Below are 19524 nucleotides of genomic sequence, written 5' to 3'. Positions count from 1 at the left end.
CCGGTGAGGTTTGCACACGCTGAGAGCGAGCTGGCACTCCGACTTACCTCGGAGCGCCTTCCCCCCCAAAGGCTGTAGGAATGGTGGTTTGTTTTAGTTTCCCCCCCAGCCTTGCAATATAAAACGAACAGGAAGAGTCCTGGTAGCCGCTTCTGCCAGTCCTGCCGAACCCTGGCTCCCCTCCAGCTCCCTCGTCATTGTTTGGGGAGAGTTGCTACGCGAGCTGCAGCTTTCAACGCCCTTGAGAGTGAATTTGGGTTTAATTTCCTCTATACAGGTGTTCCCCCTCAAACACTACCAGGACAAGATTCGACCTTACATTCAGCTGCCGTCACACAGAAACATCACCGGGGTTGTTGAAGTCATTCTCGGGGACACCAAGGCCTATGTGTTCTTTGAAAAGGACTTTGGGGACATGCACTCCTACGTGAGGAGCTGCAAGAGGCTGCGGGAAGAGGAGGCTGCCCGGCTGTTCAAGCAGATTGTCTCCGCTGTAGCTCACTGCCACCAGTCAGCCATCGTACTTGGTGACCTCAAGCTCAGGAAATTTGTCTTCTCTAATGAAGAAAGGTAAGTGGCTGTCAGCAGCCAGCCCTGGGGTGAGTGGGGAGAGAGGAATGTCACATCCAGAGACACAAAAAGCGTCCCAGGGAGTGGAAACAGCCCTGTCAGCCGGGCATCACCTGCGAGCAATCCGCGTAGGTCCCCATCATGTGTGTGTAGTAAGTCACGGATCTAACCGGTGCGCACTCCCTCTTTGTTAGATCTTGACTGACGAAAGGGAGGAAGCTGGCCGGGAGCTTCTTCTCATTCAGCAGAAGTTCAGTGAAACCCGCTGGCAGACAAAGGGATGATAGTTCGGATGCTTGTTAGCGCCAGAAGATGTCATGTGTGCCACTCATTCAGTGTCAAATGAATAAAAGGCAGAGAGGGAGAGGGGTGATGCTGAGGTGTTGTGCCGGGAAGAGGAAGCAGCCCGGCTGGGGGAGCAGGAGGTGTGAAGAACTGGAGTGCTGGCCTCTCCTCGGAAGAGTTGCCTTGTGACCCATGGGGGAGCCACAGTACTTGGGAAGGGTCTCCTTGCTGAACCACTCTGCTGATCAGGGTGATGCTGCTGTGTCCTTCGAGGCTTTTATCCCTGCTCCACTGCCGTGCTTTCCATTCCTCCTGTACCCGTGCATGTGGGCACACACAGCAGGGAAGGTGGGACGTGGTTAAATAATGCTTTGGAAATCCTGCATCAAAGAAAATCACTTTAGTAAAACTTAGCCTAAAGCATAGGTTCATAGAGGAGATCATAGAATCTAGTTGTTAAATTTAGATTAGGGAAATAATGCAGTATTCCCCTGGAGTGTTTGCTTCTCTTGCAGTGCTTCACCGCACATGGCAGAGTCAGAAATACATTTTTAATCAGCAAAATTGACTCTTGTCTAGCTGCTTATCCCAAGGAATGTTAAAAAATTAAATAAAAGCTGTAATGGAGTTGTGCTTATTATCGTAAAAGTGTAAGGTGATATTAGTGATGGAGAAGAAAAGGGATTTTGTTTGTTTTGTCAAACTGGGCTAATGATTCTTCAGGATACCTTTTACGGATGTGATAAGAAAGTTAACTAGCACTGCCCCTCTGAAACAGAAACAGCCGTATGTTGACACGTAAAGCTATTCCTTTGAAGGAAACTATTGCAGCTTTTCCCTCCCATAAGAAGATGAAACATTTGTTGAAATGTTACGTTGCACACAGTCTCGCTCATTTGGAAATAACGTGTTGCACAGGCGATGTCATGTGCATCACATTTGGCAAGAAGAGGGTTAAGCAATGGCAGGCGACGCAGGCTCTCGCACAGGTGCAGTTTCAGGGCTCCCGCAGCCAATCCTGGGCCCACGGTTCTCGTTGAGTCATATTTTCCGTTTGCAGAACCAATGGGTATTTGCCGAGGTCAGGCTGAGGACAGGCTGCAGCCAACATATCTACACCCCAGCAGGCTGCCAGGCAGTGCAGAACCCTTCCAGGGCTGGCTGATGGCTTCCCTGCTGATGGAGCTCCCTTTACCCTCCAAAATAGGAGGCTGGGGTGGACCCATCCCCGCCTGGGATATGGTGGGTGCGGTGATACTCTCCAGAAAGGCAAAAATAATAAATTACAAACTAAAATGAAAAAACAAAAGCTCAGGAAAGGCAATGATCCTCACCAGTGCAGAGGGGAGCTGGGCTTTGTGGTTTGGGGAATCATGCAACTGGATGCTGTTTGCTGAAAGCCTGAACGGCACATGGTGTGGTGCCATGTCACCAATTAACCCCCTGCAGTGGCGCTGCAACTGTGTGGGTAGAAGGTGGCTTGGTGTTCCTCAAGAGCCCTCTGTGTTGTTTAAATCCTCAGTTAAAAAAGTGAGTGTCACTGAGTGCTGGCGCGTCGTACACAGCAGCACTTACACATGGCCGGGAGTCTGGGCAACTTCTCTGCTGCAAGTTAAGAAGTGTTTCCTTTCTCAGTGCCAATGCAAGAGAGCATGGGGCCATGGCAGGGGCTTGCTGTGCTTGCACATGACTGTGTGTTTCTCACCTGTGGCTTCCTCTCCTGCCTCCCTAGGACTCAGCTGCGTCTGGAGAGCCTGGAAGACACGCACATCATCAAAGGCGAAGACGATGCACTCTCAGACAAGCACGGCTGCCCAGCATACGTCAGTCCTGAGATCCTAAACACAACAGGGACTTACTCTGGAAAATCGGCAGATGTGTGGAGTTTGGGAGTGATGCTCTATACCCTGCTGGTGGGACGCTATCCCTTCCATGACTCGGACCCTAGCACTCTGTTTTCCAAAATCCGGCGTGGACAGTTCTGTATTCCTGACCACGTGTCCCCCAAAGCCCGCTGCCTCATCCGCAGCCTCCTGCGGCGGGAGCCTTCTGAAAGACTCACTGCTCCAGAGATCTTGCTTCACCCTTGGTTTGATGCAGTCTTGGAGCCTGGATATACAGACCAGGAGACGGGAACTTCAGATCAGATTGTCCCAGAATATCATGGAGACAGTGATGATATTAGTTCCTTCTTCTGCTAACCCCGAAATCTCAAAAACCTCGTCAGTTCTTACCTCCGGCATCTTCGTAGGGTTTCATTTTTCCATGTCTGCAAACTCAGCAGCATCTTAAAGTGCCAGTATGGTCAGAAAAGTGACCTTGTCTAAATGAATGCCAACCTGGAGATCTCCACTCCCTAAGTGTACTCAGAGTTCCATCCTCTTGCTCTGCTGGTCGGTCCCACCAGCCCCGGAGAACTGTCTTGAGTCTTCTGCCTCCCGCATCTCCTCGAGTGTAACTGGTCGCATCTTGGCTGCAGAGTCCTACATCTGGCAAGGTGTGGGATGGAAAGGCAGCTCCTTCTGCTTTCCTGCAGCAGCTGCAGAGGTGTGGAGCCCTGGCCACGATGTGTAGGGGCAGAGGGGCACAAGGTGCGCCTCTACCTAAACAAATCTGACAGAAATGGTTAAAAGGGGAATCAACTTGGCGTGCCCCAGCAGCCAGCTCACGAATCAGCTCTGTGACTGTAAGCACTCATTAATGAGGGAGGGAGATCTTCGCCCACCATGGCCAGCTCTCTGCTCGCTGCTGCTCCTCCAGCTGATCCTGCTTTCAGAGGTGTGAAGCTCCTAGATCCACCTGTAAGACAAATCACTGCTGTGGCTCTTTCTGAAGCAGAAACCAGTGGATCTCTCAGCCAGATCCCCTCCAATTCCATTCGCTGACCAGGAAAGCATTTTAAATAGACTTAAGCCTCATGTTACCACGGTGTAGCCTATATAAATTTATGCCCTCAGCGAGCTTGTCAAATAGCAGGTCTTGTTAGCTCGAGTGCCAAAATGTATCCGTTTACCAAACTGTAACACTATCAGCTGGGGCGCCTTCCCCTGGAAAAGGATCTGGGGTGTCTTGTACAGTATCTGTAAACATGGCCATGTTTTCCAACCGGCTCAACTCTTAAAAATACCACATCACCTCCTCTTTCCCCTTCATCCTCCAAAAAGTTAGTCTTAAGAGTAAAATCTCCTTACACCCCTAGCTGATTATTCAGGTATGCTGTTTGCCTCCAGCCCCTCCCCCCACCTTTTTCTTTTTGTTTTGTTCTGTTTTGCATGATTATTTATAGTCTTTTCAATATGTGTGGATAATGAATATATCTAAATCATTAGCTTCCTGGGTTGGGGGTAAGTAAAGCTTAGTCTTGCCTAAAATTTCTGCTTTGTTTCACATGTGTCCAGTGGTTTATGCAGGGATGTCCATTCACCCTTAGGCAAGAGTGCGGCTTCTGAAATGGCCTTGAGGTGGGTGATGCACGTTCCCAACACCACCCAGTTTGAGTGAAGTCATTTTAAGGGTTAACCCTGGCAAGCTGCAGTCCCACCACACGTTGCGAGAATACCATGTATACCTCATGGACTGTGTACTTTGTACATACCTTATTGTTTGGGGTTTTGTTTTCTTGTTTTGTTGTACTTTGTCCTAATAAGAGGTGTCGAAGAGCAATTTAATGTGAATTAATGTTGGCAATACTAACTTGACAGAATCATGAGCATTAAGAGCAGAGCGCTCCAGCTCTCCGTTGCACTAAACCTCTCATGATTGCTTGACATTTGTATCTGTGATACAGTTTAACCCTTCTATAAAAACAGTACATTTGTATATATTGGTAGAAAATTCTGCCAGAAAAGCTAAAAACACTATGTCCAATTTGTACATATGTATATGTTTGTGGAAACCTGGATGATAAAGTCTGACTTGTAGAAAGTTTTAATAAACTTGGTTTCATAATGTTTGTCCTCATTTCTTGTGGTGTCTCAAGAGGAATGCAGTTCAGTTTCAGTTTGGTTTTATCTGAAAAAATGGGGTTTGGCCTCAGAGACTGTCAGCTCTTCTACAGTCTGTGTGTGTTCCATCATGCCTTAACCTGAGCTCCCATAACTCAGCTTGGGGTTGAATCCCCAGGGAGAGTGGGGACAGGGGATGGATCCTGCCTCTTGTGAGGTGGAAAGGGCTTGGGACATCCCCAGGGTTATATGAAATGGGGTATCCTACTCCTCTGATAAACAAAGGGGGACAGGAGTTACAGCTCTGCCTCTGAACTTTAGAAACCCTCTTGCCTTTCAGCCCATGCATTTGTTTCCCTCTGTGCCCTGTGAGCAGAAGATGCTGTGGTGCAGCAGGGCTGTCATCCTGCACCTGTGTGCCTGGCAATGTGATGCTCCAGCCAGTGGAAAATCAGATCTCGGATGTCTAAAAGTGAGCAGCCAGGAGCGGCAGCAACCAAGAGCATTGGTGTTACAGGGAGCTGGAGCTCGTGGGCAGAGGCTTGACCCCGCTGCTGGGAAGCAGCACAGAGGCCACACGGTGCTCTCATTAAAAACGAGTGGAAAGATTATTAAAGCTGCTTTTCTTTGTGGTGAGAAGGGAGAAGTATAAATAGCTGCAGTATCAAGGTTAGAGAATGTGCGTTCCTGAAAGAGATCAAGCCACCCTTGCAATCCACCCGGAGCGGTGAGATCATCGCTCACAAGTGGAAAGGAGGAGGAAGAGAGTCTTGATTTTTATTTATACTTTGCCTCATGTTTAACTTTGTCCTTTTGCTTGAAATCTGTTCAGCGGAGCAACTGCTTCCAGGCAGCTTCTTGAGCAGGAGCAACTTCAAAAACAGTTTTGCTTTTAGAAGGGGAGTAGAAAGTGAAAAGGAGGGAATAGGGACCTGGTCAGTGATAAAGCAAAGTGCAATGACTTTCATTAGGTACCTTGACTCCCACTCTGAGAAGCCAGTGATCTGTGCAGTAAGCATATTTTCTTAGCACTTGCTGAGTGAATGTCAGACACCAAAATATCTCAAGTTACTTTACTGATGTTATTCTTGCAAGACTTGTAAAAATATGTGCGCTGCATAGCCTGGCTGATTAAATTACCCCCTGCCCTACCATGCTTTCAGGCTTGGATAGAAGCCCTGATGCATCCTTTCAAAACAACTGCAGGAGGTTCGTATTTTAGCAAAACCTTGAAAACTTTCAAAACACCCCTTGCAGTTAAGCCACCCTTAGTAGGTGAATGTGTAGGTCATCCTGTGACTTTGTTTCACATGAGCTGTGCTGCAGAGCAATTAAACTAAACGCCAAATGGTAGTAACATCTGCAACCAGCCTCTGTATTGCTTTAGGGATTATAATGCAACATCCGTTTGTACAGCAGAATAAATTGCTATTGCTTTGTTACCCCATCGTTTGTATTATTGTATACAAAGTTTCAGAGCGTGTTGAAAGAACCAGCATATTAAGTGATTAAACTTTGATGGTGGGTGTGAGAACTTTGATTTATGCAATGCACACATTTCTTTTTGTGGGAGTCATAATTTGTCTATTTTTAAATGGTCCTTTTGTCTGAGGACCATATGAATCTCTTATGTATTTTGCAGACCTGGTCACCATTTTCACCTTGAAATTGCCCTCTCTGAAAAGTGCTGGAAGCCTTCAGTCCTTCTCTGTTGTTGCTAAAAACACAGGAAAAGTTGAGGTTTTTTCACAACATCCTGGTCTCCATCTGAAGCCGGCATCTAACCACCTCCCAGTCAGGATAAATCTTGCCTCCTAAATATGTATTTTTATCAACTCTCAATACTTCAGCTGCATTTTAGGCACCAGTTCAATAATTTTCTTTTGAAGTAGCACAGCAGAATTTGTAAACCAGCTTCCTCTGAAAGTGCCGTGTAAAACAGCCAGCTCAGCAAGCTCAAGTTTAAGGTCAATATCTCTGCCAAGCAGGTGATACTGCTGAGGTTATTTGCAGTTAAAAAGGACTGCTGGACATTCAGATCTACCTAATCTAAACAGTGCCCTGATTTTAGGAGAACACCTTCAATTCAGGCAAAGGCACTTCTGCATCAGTGTAGTATTTATGAAAGGAAAGGGGTGAAAGAACAGGGTCATTTTACTGATGAACAAGAGGAAAATTCATTGCCCTTGGCTGGATCACAAAGCCAGCGCAGTGCTCTCCTCTAGTTCTGCTTTAATGCACTGAGGGCAGGCCTGACAGAAAACCTGAGAAACACATTTTATCCCAGCAGTGCTGAGTGCATTCTGTCAAGGAATTTTCTTACAGATTATCTCTTTATACAAAACCAGATTTTTTCCCTACTTTTTTATACTATTGCATTCTGTCAGGGAAAAAAGCCTAACATTCAGCATTATGGCAGTGCACAGATTTAGCAGCACAAAGAAATATCCTATGCAAATACTTCTTACAAAGATGTTTTTGTGGTAAGCATTGAGAAGAATAACTTGACATATAACCATGGTCTCAATTAATCCCTTGCAAAAAAAGGCTGTGTTAAATGCAACGTGTCTCAGAAGTACTGTTGATAAAAGTACCATGAAATTTGAAACAGCTCTTGCCATGATTCCTTCATAACTTGCAAAATCCTTTTCTCCAAGTGAAATCCAGAGTTCAGATTTCAGACAGAATCAACTTTTGTTGCTGCAAAATGACAGATCCTTCAGGATATGAGTTCATAGCAGCATCTTTTTTTTTTCTTTATGTGAAGCCAGCTATTTAGAAAATGCCTTAAAGAAAACTCATTAGTTTTCATTGCCCTGCATGTATTTATTTACAGTATTTAACCAGCTAAACAAGCTAACGTGCAGCACTTCATTTCCTAATTTGGCTTTGAAACTGGAGCAGCCGAAGTATCAATTACATTCTGTCAAATGCAAACATTAACATAACTGTATGAAGCAATCATGTTTCTAACAACAGCAAGCACTGCCCAGAGGACCAAAATAAATAAAATTCATAGAGCAAGAGGTAACACTTTTCTTTAAGGCAGGATTAGAGCTGGCGAGTGCCCGGGCGCTTCCCTCTCTGGGGCCGTTTGTTTCGCAGGGCTGTGGAGGCAGCTCCAGCACTGAGGTGGAGGTGATTAAAAAGGCACTTGCTCACCAAGGGCACGGTCTCATCATGGTGGGTGTGGATTTCTGCATGCAACTCCCACTGTTATTAATGGTTAATTAATGTGTAATTTGCAGAAAGAGATGAAACTGGGACCTTGGCGGTGTGTTGTGAGCACACACACGGGCTTATCATTCGAAGAAATATCAGGGTGACACGAAGGGTGGATGACAGAAAATAAGTGTGGCATGAATCAGCTGCCCTGTGTTTATGATACGGCGCTGTTGTGGGAAAACATTCACCTCCATCAACTACCGTCTCCTGCCAACAACAAAAGTTGAGTTTGATAAATTATTAGTGGAGATGTTCTCAGTGGCTTTGCTTAGATTTTACTCCTCTTGCGCAAATTGCAGATTAGGAAAGGATTAAGTAACAACAGTGTGGCTAAAGTATTACACATCGTGCTGGCAATTAGCCAAAGAATGTAGCATGCAAAAGCTGACATTGCCTAAGAAATCAAATATAGCTCTGGTCACCACAGAAAATGGCTCTTCCCCACCACCCAAGTTAGTTGCTCAGTTTCTTTCCTGTCTCACATGGAGCCTTGCACCAGCAAATTGTTCATTACAGAACTTTATTTTCCTTTTCATTAAAAAAAAAATTTTTTTCTTAACTTCCTGGTAGTGAAAAAGCCATAAACATTTAGATGAATCACAGAAACCGTAAATGTAATTGAGCGTAAAGCCATTGTTGGGCCCTGTGATAACATCCCTGTCAAGTCTCAACTTGTTAGATTCGTAGTCTCAGTGAGGCTCAAATACTGTGAGTTTCCTTTGCCGTAGTAACAGCTGGAGACAATACCCGCACAATTTGGGGCAAAAGCCTGTGCAAGACTTGCACACCCAATGGCAATAAATTTGCAGATGGGTAATGGGATACCTGGTGTGACCAAGTGTTTCCTGCAGTGAGCAATGGCAGCAGAACTAGGTTCACAAAGTTCAGCCAGCAGCCTCTGTTGCAAAGCAGGGGGCAATGACCCTCAAACATCACTCAAAAGTGTAAAACCCACCTGGTTTTTGTATGTATGAAATAGTTGGCTGACAAGAATGGTGGGGAACCCTGCTCCTCCCTACCCTCATGCCTATGTCCAAGCTGCCTGGATCTGGGGGAAGGCAGGATGCTCTCAGGCCAACAGGTCTATCTGGCCTCAGGAGAAGCACTACAGATGCCTGATGCATCTGATGCACTGATGTGCATGGGAGTGTGGCAGGCACCCCTGCAGCACAGGGACCCAGTACCTAAAGGGAATCTGCAGGAAAAATGGAGAGGGACTTGCTATCAGGGACTGGAGTGATAAGACAACAGGTAACAGTTTTAAGCTGAAAGAGGGTTGATTTAGGTTGGGAAGAAATTCTTTACTGTGAACATAGTGAGACACTGGAACAGGTTGCCCATAGAAGCTGTGGACGCCCCAACCATGGAAGTGTTCAAGGCCAGGCTGGATTAGGCTTTGAGCTCCACGGTCTAGTGGAAGGTATCCCTGCCCACGGTGGGGGGTTTGGAATTGGGGGTCTTTAAGGTCCCTTCTAACCCAAAGCATTGCATGATTCTATGACACTGTGGCCCACTGATACCCACCTTTGTATTTAAGTATCCTCCAAGGACCTTCCTATGATTGTAAGCCTTGCTTGGCCCTTGCTTTGACTCAATCTGTACCTTGAGGTCTCAAAATCCTGCAGCAATGAATTCCACTGCTTCAATAAACTACCTTTCTTGGAAGGTGAATATGCTTCAAACAGCAGCAATATGACTGGAATGACTGAAGAGGAGCAGCTGGCCCAGTTTTGGAGGATCTTTTGCTGCCCTCACTCCCCATGGGGACTGGAGGTGACACTGTTCTCTGTGCACGTCAATAGCCTTCAGAGGCAGCCGCAGCACCCAGAGTGGTGAGGACATGAGCCCAGTGGACAGAAAGGCTTAATCAGTGAACTCATGGGATTTTTTATCATGGGTCTTGTGATCCTTGATATGTAAGGGCCCTGTCTGCCAAAGGCAATGATCTCCAGGAGATTTTGGATTTTCATGTGAGGAAGAAGAAGCAAATGCCTGGTTTCTCTGTTGCAAAGAGGGATTTGAAAGGATGTGTCCTGTGAACCCTTTGGACTATTCCCTACTTGTTACTAGTGTCCCAGCCAGATGCTCCGTGCTGCAAAGGCATGCTTGACTGGCTGCCTCATTACAGCAGGCAGTTTTGTCCTTTCATCTGAGCAGCTAGCAAAACAATAAATTAAAAAATAAGGCAAAGTCAGCAAATAGTTTTCTTTCCCCATGTGCAAGGTTAGAGGAACTACTCCCCCTCCTCCAGAATGATTTCCTGACTTAATAGCATTTTTCTGAATCTCCTCTTCTTCTTTCTTTCTGGGCACATGGGGAAAAGCAGGATCTGTGTTTTGGGTGGAGAGGGAGCAACTTTACATGCTGTGCTGTGGCCCAAGCTCTTCATGTGTGTGTACCAACCACAGCCAAAGCCCTGAGCAATCTCCCTCCAGCAAGGGGCAGGGGTGGCTTTGCAGGGAGAGTGCTTTTGTCATGTCAGGATGGGACCTGGACTCCAGATAGGAGGTACTCCCCTGCCTGCAGGCTCCTCAGGCAAGCCTTGCTGCCTGTAGACAGACAGTACTGCCAGTATTAGCCACTGGCAGGAGGTGGTCCATCCTGGGATGCCTAGGTGTGCTGGAGATAAAATGCTGGAGTTGCATCCAGTTTGTCCCCAGCCCTGGGCAAGGCTCTGGATCGCTGGCAGCGTTTTGGCTGCTGGGCCCAGGCAGGGCTGCTCCTCAGGGCACTGTGGGCTGAGCTGCTGACCTGGGACTGGCCCGTGATGCACATCCTGCTCACGCATGTGGGCATGAGTCAGAGCCTGAGAGGAAAAGGCCTCACCCAGTGACAGGCAGAGTGGTGCAGGGAGCTCAGGCTGTGTGCTGATAGAAGAGATTGCTTATTACAGCTTACAGCCTCCCTCGGCAAAATCCCTGCACCTGTGACATGGGGAAAGGGGTTTGGAGCTAATCAGGTCTCCCACCTCATAGTCAGAGGTTCAGTGGAGCCACTACAGGATGGGTTTGTCGAAGTGGCTCAGTGCCTGCCTTCAGCATCTGTGACCTTAGAGCTGAAGGAGCTGCTGGGGATTCCCAGCACACACATCCCAAGCTGCTGGAAGTCTCTCCACAGTAAGAAGGCACAGCAAGATTGATCAGAACCACATCCATTCACTTCTGCTCTCGTGAGACCCCACCTCAAATACTATATTCAGCTTTGGTGCTCCCAATATAAGAAGGACATGGACCTGCTGAGCAATTCCAGAGGATGGTTATGAAAATGACCAGAGGGCTGGAGCACTTCTCCAGGCTGAGAGAGCTGGGGCTCTTCAGCCTGCAGAAGAGAGGGTTCTGGAGAGACCTTTCAGCACCTTCTTCTACCTACGGGGGGCCTTACAGGAAATATGGGGAGGGACTCTTTGTCATGGAGTATAGTGATAGGAGAAGGGGCAATGGTTCTAAATGGAAGAAAGGTAGATTTAGATTAGATATTAGGGAGAAAATCTTTACTGTGAAGCTCAGGAAGCATTGGAACAGATTGCTCAGAGTAACTGTGGATGCCCCATCCCTGGCAGTGTTCAAGGCCAGGTTGGATGGGGCTTTGAGCAACCTGGTCTAGTGGAAGGTGTCCCTGCCCATGTCAGGGGGGTTGGAACAAGATGATACTTAAGGTCCCTATCAACACAAGCTATTCCATTAATCTATGCTGTACAGAGGCCTCTAGAAAAGCAATAAAATCTTCATGTCTCTTCTTCCCATCAGTTTGACCTCAGTCTTGCTGTCTTCAGCACCTGCCACCTGCCCTTTACCCAGGTGCTAATCTTCCTTGGGCACTGGGACAGCTGAGTGATGGTCAAGCCACCCCCTCCCTTCTCTCTGCTTTTCCAGGAAACAGGTGTCCAGATCTTTTGACCCTTGCAAATGATTGCATTTAATTATTTCTGGAAATTTTCCACTATGGTTTTGTAGTGTTTCTTCCAGAAATCTGGTTCATCTTTGCTAGGAAGCCATTGTATGTCTCAAGCAAAGGTCAGGATGAATCATTTTGGAAAGCACACCAGCTGCCATGGACTCCCAGCACTGGGGAAGTGGAAGCGTGTCCATGGTTTGCCACTTAAACACAAAGCCCTGAACACCCCCAGCTCTTCTCGGAGTCAATGGGATGACTTGCACAGAGTAACAGATGCTGGGTATGACTGTAGGCAGTAAAAAAGCCAGTGGTAGATGGATCACAGCAGTAGATGGTCTCACAGCTGTGGCTTTAAAAGGGTTATTGATTCATTTGGAAACAACTAGCATGAGTGACTTTGCAACAGACAGGATTATTTAGTCTCACCACATGCCAAACATAGAAAATGTACAGTTCAGCACTGTGATTCTTCCAGTGATCATAACATAAAACACCCAACGGGATAAGCCACCAATGGACTGGATAATTCACTTTCCTTATATATGTTTGCAGCTACCAAAGGATGTGGGTAGTCCTCAAAAACAATGGGAGAAATTCTTCTGTTCAAGATCTAATAGGGAGGAGTTGAGAAGCAATCAACCAAATCAATAAAAAGTATGTGATTAGTGATACAGCCTTGATCCTTTGAACTACTGCAGCCATTCAAAAAAGGAGAAATAAATCACTCTGAGTATGTATAGAAAATGCATGCTCAGAAATCATGCAAAAACAACTTCTCATCTCTTATCTTCCTCTATGCTGGGCAGCCTGGGGGAGCTGGATCTTTCCTTTATGGGCCAGCTGAGGATGCTCCTGGTGACAAGGACACACCGCATGGTACCAATGGAGTCATCTCAAATCCCAGTTGCTCCTCCTTTGCTAGCAAAGTGTCAATTGCAAAAAAATGCCAAGAAGTTATGGAAGCAAAGACAGCCAGGGATGGGAGCAATCAGCAGGGCACTGAGCTCTCTGCTGTGAGCCCGTGTGGGTCCTACCCCACTGGTGAGAGTTCGAGAGCCTTCACTCAAACCAGATGCCTCTGAGCAAGCAGAGAGCTGCAATTAAACCCTGGCAGCCCCACCAAGCCTTTTTCAGGGATGATCCAGTTTCCATGCTAGGGGTATCTGGTTCCACGGATCCCACATGCAGAAAATCCCCACCCAGATCGTAAGGGTGTATCTAGAAGTTTTGCTCTGACATGTACTATAATGCAGCTACATTTAGGATATACTCAGGAGTTTTGCTCTGGCATAAATTATAACACAACCACTGTAATCTGAAGCAAATCAGGTTTGGCCTGCAATCTGTAATGCCATTCTACTGGGTCAAACCTAGAGATTCAAACTCAGCATTCACACAGCAGAGCTGGAGGAGCAAACCAGGGAGAAATTCTCCAGTGCATGCAACATTCCTGTGTAAATCAATGGGAACTGTAGAGTCTGGCCTGAAGTCAGGATTTCAGGATTTGACCCAATTTAACCTTGGCATAGTTGCCCAACTCCAATTTTTTGTTTTTTTCTGTGAGGCTCAACAATTAACTTCCAAAACATTTAAAAAAAAAAAAAAGAGGCAGCTGGGGTTCAGAAGTGCTGTGCTAGCCAGCAGGGTTTTGTTAAAGTTACTTCCACTACTATGGTATTTGTTGGTGTCAGCATTTTGTGCAAAGTAAAGCACCGCTCTGGGCTCTCTGTCCAGGGCAGAGCCATTTGAGCTGGGGGCAGAAGTTGTGACTCTTGCCATACTTGACACAGAGATGGGAAGTTCCTTTTACCGAATTCAACCGCTGGGTTTTTTTTACTCACTGGAGTGAAATTCAGCCACGTGCAAAATGCAAGAATTGCTCATGTCAGATCCAAGGAGTCCCAGTGTGGAAGGTTTATTGGAGAGGCTTTGGGGGAACCAGGGGATGAGATAAGAAGATGGGAAGAAGCAGGACAGGATTACAACCCTGCAGAGGACTGAACTTTCTGTCCTTTCTGTCCCTTCTTGTTTCTGTGCAGGGAAAGGGTGCTGTTTCCCAGGCTGTTTCCAGGAATCTCTTTTGAAGAGCTGATACAGATGTAAAGATCTCTTTTTCTGTTCACCTTGTGGGTGGACTACAAAAGACATTATCTCAATCTTGAAGATTTTATTGTTTTAATTACTCCACTGCATCTTGGAATTTACTGTGCTACTGCTTGTTAATATATTTAGTAGAGTTCAGGGGATGACAACACTACTGGAGTTTGATGATGTTTTGTTTCTAGTTTCAGACCCTGACTTGTAAACCTGCACCCTGCAGTCCTGTGGCTCTGGATCCACCTAGGGCAGTGGGGATGGTTGTCTGGCTGTGGCTGCTGCGATGGGAAGGATGAACCCTGCACGGAGGAGTCCCTGCAGTCCTGTTGTGTCCATGGAAGGACTGGGAAAGATCATTCATCAAATACTGTCATGGGCAAAGCAGACTCAAATTGGAGATATTAATTGAATTTACTACTAACAAAATCAGAGCAAGATAATGAGAAGTAAAATAAACCTTAAAAACACCTTACCCCCACCCCTACCTCCATCCCAAGTTCTACCTCCTCCCCCTCAGTGGCACAGGGAGATGGGAATGGGGGTTATGGTAAGCTCATCACAGGTTGTTTCTGCCACTGCTCAGGGAGAGTCGTTCCCCTGCTCCAGTGTGCAGTCTCTCCCATGGGAGACAGTCCTCCATGAGCTTCTCCAGCATGAGTCCACCCCATGGGTAACAGTCCTCCACAAACTGCTGAAATGTGGGTCACTCTTCTACCGGATGCAGTCCTTCAGGGACAGGCTGCTCCAGCATGGGCCCCCCCCAGGGTCACAAGTCCTACCAGGAAACCTGCTCCCACATGACTCCTCTCTCCATGGGTCCATAGGTCCCTGCCCACAGGTCACAGGTTTCCCATGGGAAACCTTTTACAGGTATTCCCCTGTTCCAGCCTAGGTCACCTCCACGGGCTGCAGGTGGATCTCTGCATCCCTGTGGTCCTCCATGGGCTGCAGGGTCACAGCTGCCTCAGCATGGGCTGTACCATGGGCTGTAGAGGAATCTCAGCTCTGGTGCCTGGACCTCCTTCTGCCCCTCCTTCTGCAGTGACCTGGGTGTCTGCAGGGCTCTTCCTCTCACATGTTCCCACCTTGCTCATCTCTGGCTGCAGTTATATCTGTGCAAAAACTCTTTTTCCTTCTTTAAAACGTTATCACAGAGGTGTTACTATCATTCCTGAATGTCTTGGCCTTGGCCAGCAGTGAGTCCATCCTGGAGCTGTCTGGCATTGGCTCTGCTTGACATTGGAAAAACTTCTGGCAGCTTCTCACAGCAGCCATTCCTGAAGCCTGCCCTCCTACTACCAAAACCTGGTCACAGCCCATCAGGCAAATACAAGCTTATTTTCACGGAAAACTGGTTTTATTTCCCCTGGGGCAAGCATATGAATTTCTTTTGGGTTTAGAATACAATCAGCAGGATGGCCAGTGGCAGGGTATTAAGTAGGAGTGGGTTTTAATCCATTTAAGAGCTTTGATTAGTTTTGGTTCAAAACTCCCTTCCCTGCAGATGAATCTGGATGGCTCCTTAGTACTTCAAAACAGCTTCTGAGATTTAGACTTAGGGTCTGAATCTCTTTTTGCTCCCAAAAACATCTTCAAAGCTTACTTCCAGCAATGAGACATCCTCTGGGCTCTTCAGCTGCAGCTTCACTTGCAAATAACTGTGAAAATAAGAGAAAATGGCCATTTTTGAAAGTAAAACCAGCCCATGGAGGTTTAAGAGTCATAGGAACACCCATGTTCAGCATGAGATGTTCTGGCAGTGGAAATGTTGCATTGTGTTAGGGTGTGTGTTGGCGCAAGATGTGCTTGAGAACCCGCCAGTGCATTGGCAGGGAGAGGAAGAGTGAGGATGTGGAGGGGAGACCTGGGACTGGGGCAACTGAAGGTCGAAATTTTCTAGGTGATGCCAGGAGTGCCTGGAATGCTGGTTGTGTTTTATAACTGTGTGGTGATGCCAGGCCATTGGCCACTTTGCTCCTGCTGCCCCTTGCCTTAATAAGTGACTGCAGCTCAGCCTCCTGGATTATTCAGACTGGAGAAGGGAGAAAAAGGGGTGGTGAGGCACATGGTATCATGACTCTGAGGGTGCACCCAGTCTAATGAAAGCAAAGAAGCACCCTAGGACTCACTCACTGGGCTTTCAAGCATGAGCAGACAATGGGAGGGGTTCTGTAATAGTGAAAATCGTGGATTTGTGTAGGAACTTTTTACTTTTAGCCTTTTACTCCCCTTCCTACCCCCTGGCCTGTGACTCAACACCATTGCACACAACAGCATAACCCCAGGAACACAATCATCCTCCAGGTATTATGACTGTCAGGCAAACAGATTGCTCACACCATCCTGTGCTGGGCTGAAAGGATTACAATCCTGATTAGGATCAGGATTGCCTTCCTAACGTTCTCAGCCTCAAAACAGGTGTAAGGGAAAAACACATGAGGGAAATTATTTGCCAGTGGAGAATCTCTCCAGGAGGAATTGTTGGATAAATACTAACTGGAGACTGGGATCAGGCAGCTGCTGAGTTGGGCTTTTCCCACTCAGAGGTAGCCTGAGAGCAGGGTTACAGGCTGCAGGCCCATGCAAAGCAAAAACGCTGTTGTATGCATGCATGAAGGACCTGTGCACTCGCATGCTGAGTCCTGAGAGACTCTGGTAAAAGGGTAATAAAATAATAGAATCATAGAAGCACAGAATGGTTTGGGTTGGCAGGGATCTTAAATATCATCTAGTTCCAACATGGGCAGGGACACCTTCCACTAGACCAGGTGGCTCAAAGCCACATCCGACCTGGCCGTGAAAACTACCAGGGATGGGGCATCCACAGTTACTCTGACCAACATATTCCACTGTCTCACCACACTTACAGTAAAGAATTTCTTCCTTATGTCCAATCTAAATATACCCTCTTTCAGTTTAAAATCGTTCCCCCTTATCCTATCACTACATGCCATTGCAAGAAGTTTCTCTCCAGCTCACTCGTTGCCCCTTTACGTACTGGTAGGTGCTATAAGGTCTCTCCAGAGCCTTCTCTTCTCCAGGCTGAACAGCCCCAACTCTCAACTTGTCAGCCTGGAAAGAGAACTGAACACACTCCTTTGCCAGTGCAGTGGACAATGTGTGATACCCACTATGGGATGTGGGTTAAAGAATGGAGTGAAAAGCATGACTGCAGAGCGAGATTCTAAGGATTCCCCAATGTAAGCAGGCTCTTGTTCAGGTAGTCCTGCATGTGTTGAGATTGTTTGAGAACTGCAGATGCTAAGAGCCACAGGCCAAAAGTCAGTATGTATTGCCAGGAGCCTGGTATCTTTGTTACAGAGTATTAACTCCAGTCTGCATGTGTGGTATATCAATTTAGATTATTTCCTGTAAATACATGTGTGCTGGAAAGCTCAGGTTGGATTCTGCATATATTTCTTGCCTGCTTTTTTCAGCTGGATAGAACTTGAGCAAACAGATCATGTGACTTGCCAAAACCACCCAGTGAGTCACTGGCTCAGCCCAGATTAGATCTCAGGAGCTTTCTAGCTTTGATCTAGCCACAAGACCACATGGCCTCTTTCTATAGTCTTTGATGAAAGGCTACATAAACACACATAAGGGAGCTTACTAAATTTTTTTGGAAGTTCTGAAAAATGTTTTGCCTCTGTGGCAAGCAAAATTGGAATGGGCTATAAAAGGATGCCATGCATGTATCTGCTGGACTAAAAAAAGTAACAGTGACGAAGTGTATGTCCAAACACCTGAAAGAAAAACTGTGCAAATGACAACAGGATTCTCTGGATAATAGTGCCGTGAATGCTCTACCTGCCATATGGATCTTTCCACAAGAACTGGTTACCTTATAAAGAGACATTCTTGCATCATCCTTCAGAAAGTATAAACACATTAAGCAATGTTATTCTCTAAAACATCAACACATGAGCTACTTACAATGGACTAAAAAGTCATTGTTGCTTTGAGGATGTATTTGTCCCAAGTGATTCATAACAATCCATGGCACTGCGGCTATGAACTTCTAAAGGATGCCTCCACTTCCAGGCAAGTATCCACGGAAACAAGCCCACAAATTTGCTTTGTTTGCCTGCTTTTACCTAGGATAACCTTTTAAGCTGCTTTGTAGACAGCCAGGCTTCCTAGCTGAAGCAGATGTCTATCCCTTCTCGATGCTAGGCTTTGCTTTCTGTACCTGCTGTGCTGCTGACTACTGTGGTCTCTCCTGGAGGAAGGGCAGCAGTTTCCTTTGACAGACTCTGATGAAGATGAGGACATCTTGGTGGCAGTAACTCCTATAGTACAGTACTAATGTGGTTCCAGAGGCAGCTGCCAAGAATTGCTTCCGATGCCTGCCTGTGCCAGGAGATGTGTGGAATGATGAAACTGAAGCTAGCAGAGTGCAGGGCCCGTGTCACCATGACTGGGGATTTGGAGCAGGACCTGAGAACAGCTCAGATACTCTCATGCTCTCAGGATGGGCAGCTCAGCTAGGCAAAGACCATTCTCTGGCAAGGGAAAGCCAGATCATGACCACCAGTTCCAGAAGACTGTTTAGGCCCGTAAATCACCTTTTTCATTTTCTTTCTTCCCCTGCCCCTGCTCTAGCCTCCCTGTCCCTTTGAAATCGACTCTGAGATGTAGGGAGACATCCTGCAGTATTTTGGATCCTGTGTAGCCCCCATGGCCACCTAGAATTTAGCTCTCCATTTTCTGAGAGACCCACGTCATTAGGGTAAACCAGCGTGTGTGTCTGTGTCAACACATAACAAAACACATTGTAAGCACCCTGAGCTCAGGAACTAATACGTGCTCTGGCAGGAACACAGCTGTGCCAGCAAGAGCACAGGGTCATAAGAAAAGGCAATATTGTCTCCTGTGGGACTAATAAAGACAAAAGACAAAGCAACTGTTTACTGTACTATTGAGGGGACTGTTTGGGACACTCAGGGGGGAATGCAGCAGATACTGACACATAGTTGTTAATGTTCAGGTACAGGTAAATGTTCAACCTGAAAAGCACACAGAAACTAAACCCCAAACTGCACATAGGTGTTCTGGGCACTGGGGCAAGTGCCCTGCAGACGCATGTTGGAGCAGCTTGTCTGCTGTCCTCCCCTCATACTGCTGTTAGTTTGTCCTACCTTCCTGATTTGAATCAACTGAATAGCATCCACGTGGACACATGCATTCTACTCAGGTCAGTTGTAAAGGGGCAGAGTCAAAAGCATTTTTGATGCTCTCAGAAGCCCAGGACCTCTGTGCTCCTGCACCAGGATGGGCTCTGTATAGCTGCCAAGCTCTAAAAGCCTGCACAGCATTTGTGCCCAGTACCAGCAGGAAATGTCTTCCTTCTGGTACTGCAAGTAATGAGATGTGATTTATGGAGTGAAGTTCCACTTAATAAAACTGGAAATGAGATACTGATGGGTGGCTGAAAAGACCACCACACTGCACAAGAGAACAGGGCGTTCAGTCCTCCAATCACCTCTTCACAGCTCAGAGGAGGAAA

The 19524-nt window shown here is 46.8% G+C and overlaps 1 protein-coding gene and 1 long non-coding RNA gene across 2 annotated transcripts in view; one reads left to right on the top strand and one right to left on the bottom strand.

The window, feature by feature from the left end:
* The window catches only part of LOC108449581, a 9909-nt gene extending 9712 nt beyond the window's left edge, over nucleotides 1-197 (bottom strand). The window contains exon 1 of the long non-coding RNA XR_001865796.1: nucleotides 48-197. This is a non-coding gene — a long non-coding RNA (uncharacterized LOC108449581). The remainder of the gene's footprint in view (nucleotides 1-47) is intronic.
* Nucleotides 146-4807, top strand: TRIB1 (tribbles pseudokinase 1). Its single transcript, XM_008642601.2, has 2 exons — nucleotides 146-570; nucleotides 2588-4807. The coding sequence occupies exons 1-2, from the start codon at nucleotides 416-418 to the stop codon at nucleotides 3054-3056; spliced, it is 624 nt and encodes a 207-aa protein (XP_008640823.1). The 5' UTR covers nucleotides 146-415; the 3' UTR covers nucleotides 3057-4807.
* Nucleotides 4808-19524: the final 14717 nt, after the last annotated feature.

Source organism: Corvus brachyrhynchos, unplaced genomic scaffold (assembly GCF_000691975.1).
Source record: "Corvus brachyrhynchos isolate BGI_N302 unplaced genomic scaffold, ASM69197v1 scaffold28, whole genome shotgun sequence".
Lineage (NCBI taxonomy): Eukaryota > Metazoa > Chordata > Aves > Passeriformes > Corvidae > Corvus > Corvus brachyrhynchos.
Note: the sequence above shows the minus strand (reverse complement) of the source record. Positions and strands in the feature narration are given on the sequence as shown.

Coding starts and splice junctions, on each gene's coding strand:
- TRIB1 (XM_008642601.2), top strand. CDS start 416: ATGCACTCCTACGTGAGGAGCTGCAAGAGGCTGCGGGAAGAGGAGGCT. Junction 571..2,587: donor GTCTTCTCTAATGAAGAAAG/GTAAGTGGCTGT, acceptor CTGCCTCCCTAG/GACTCAGCTGCGTCTGGAGA.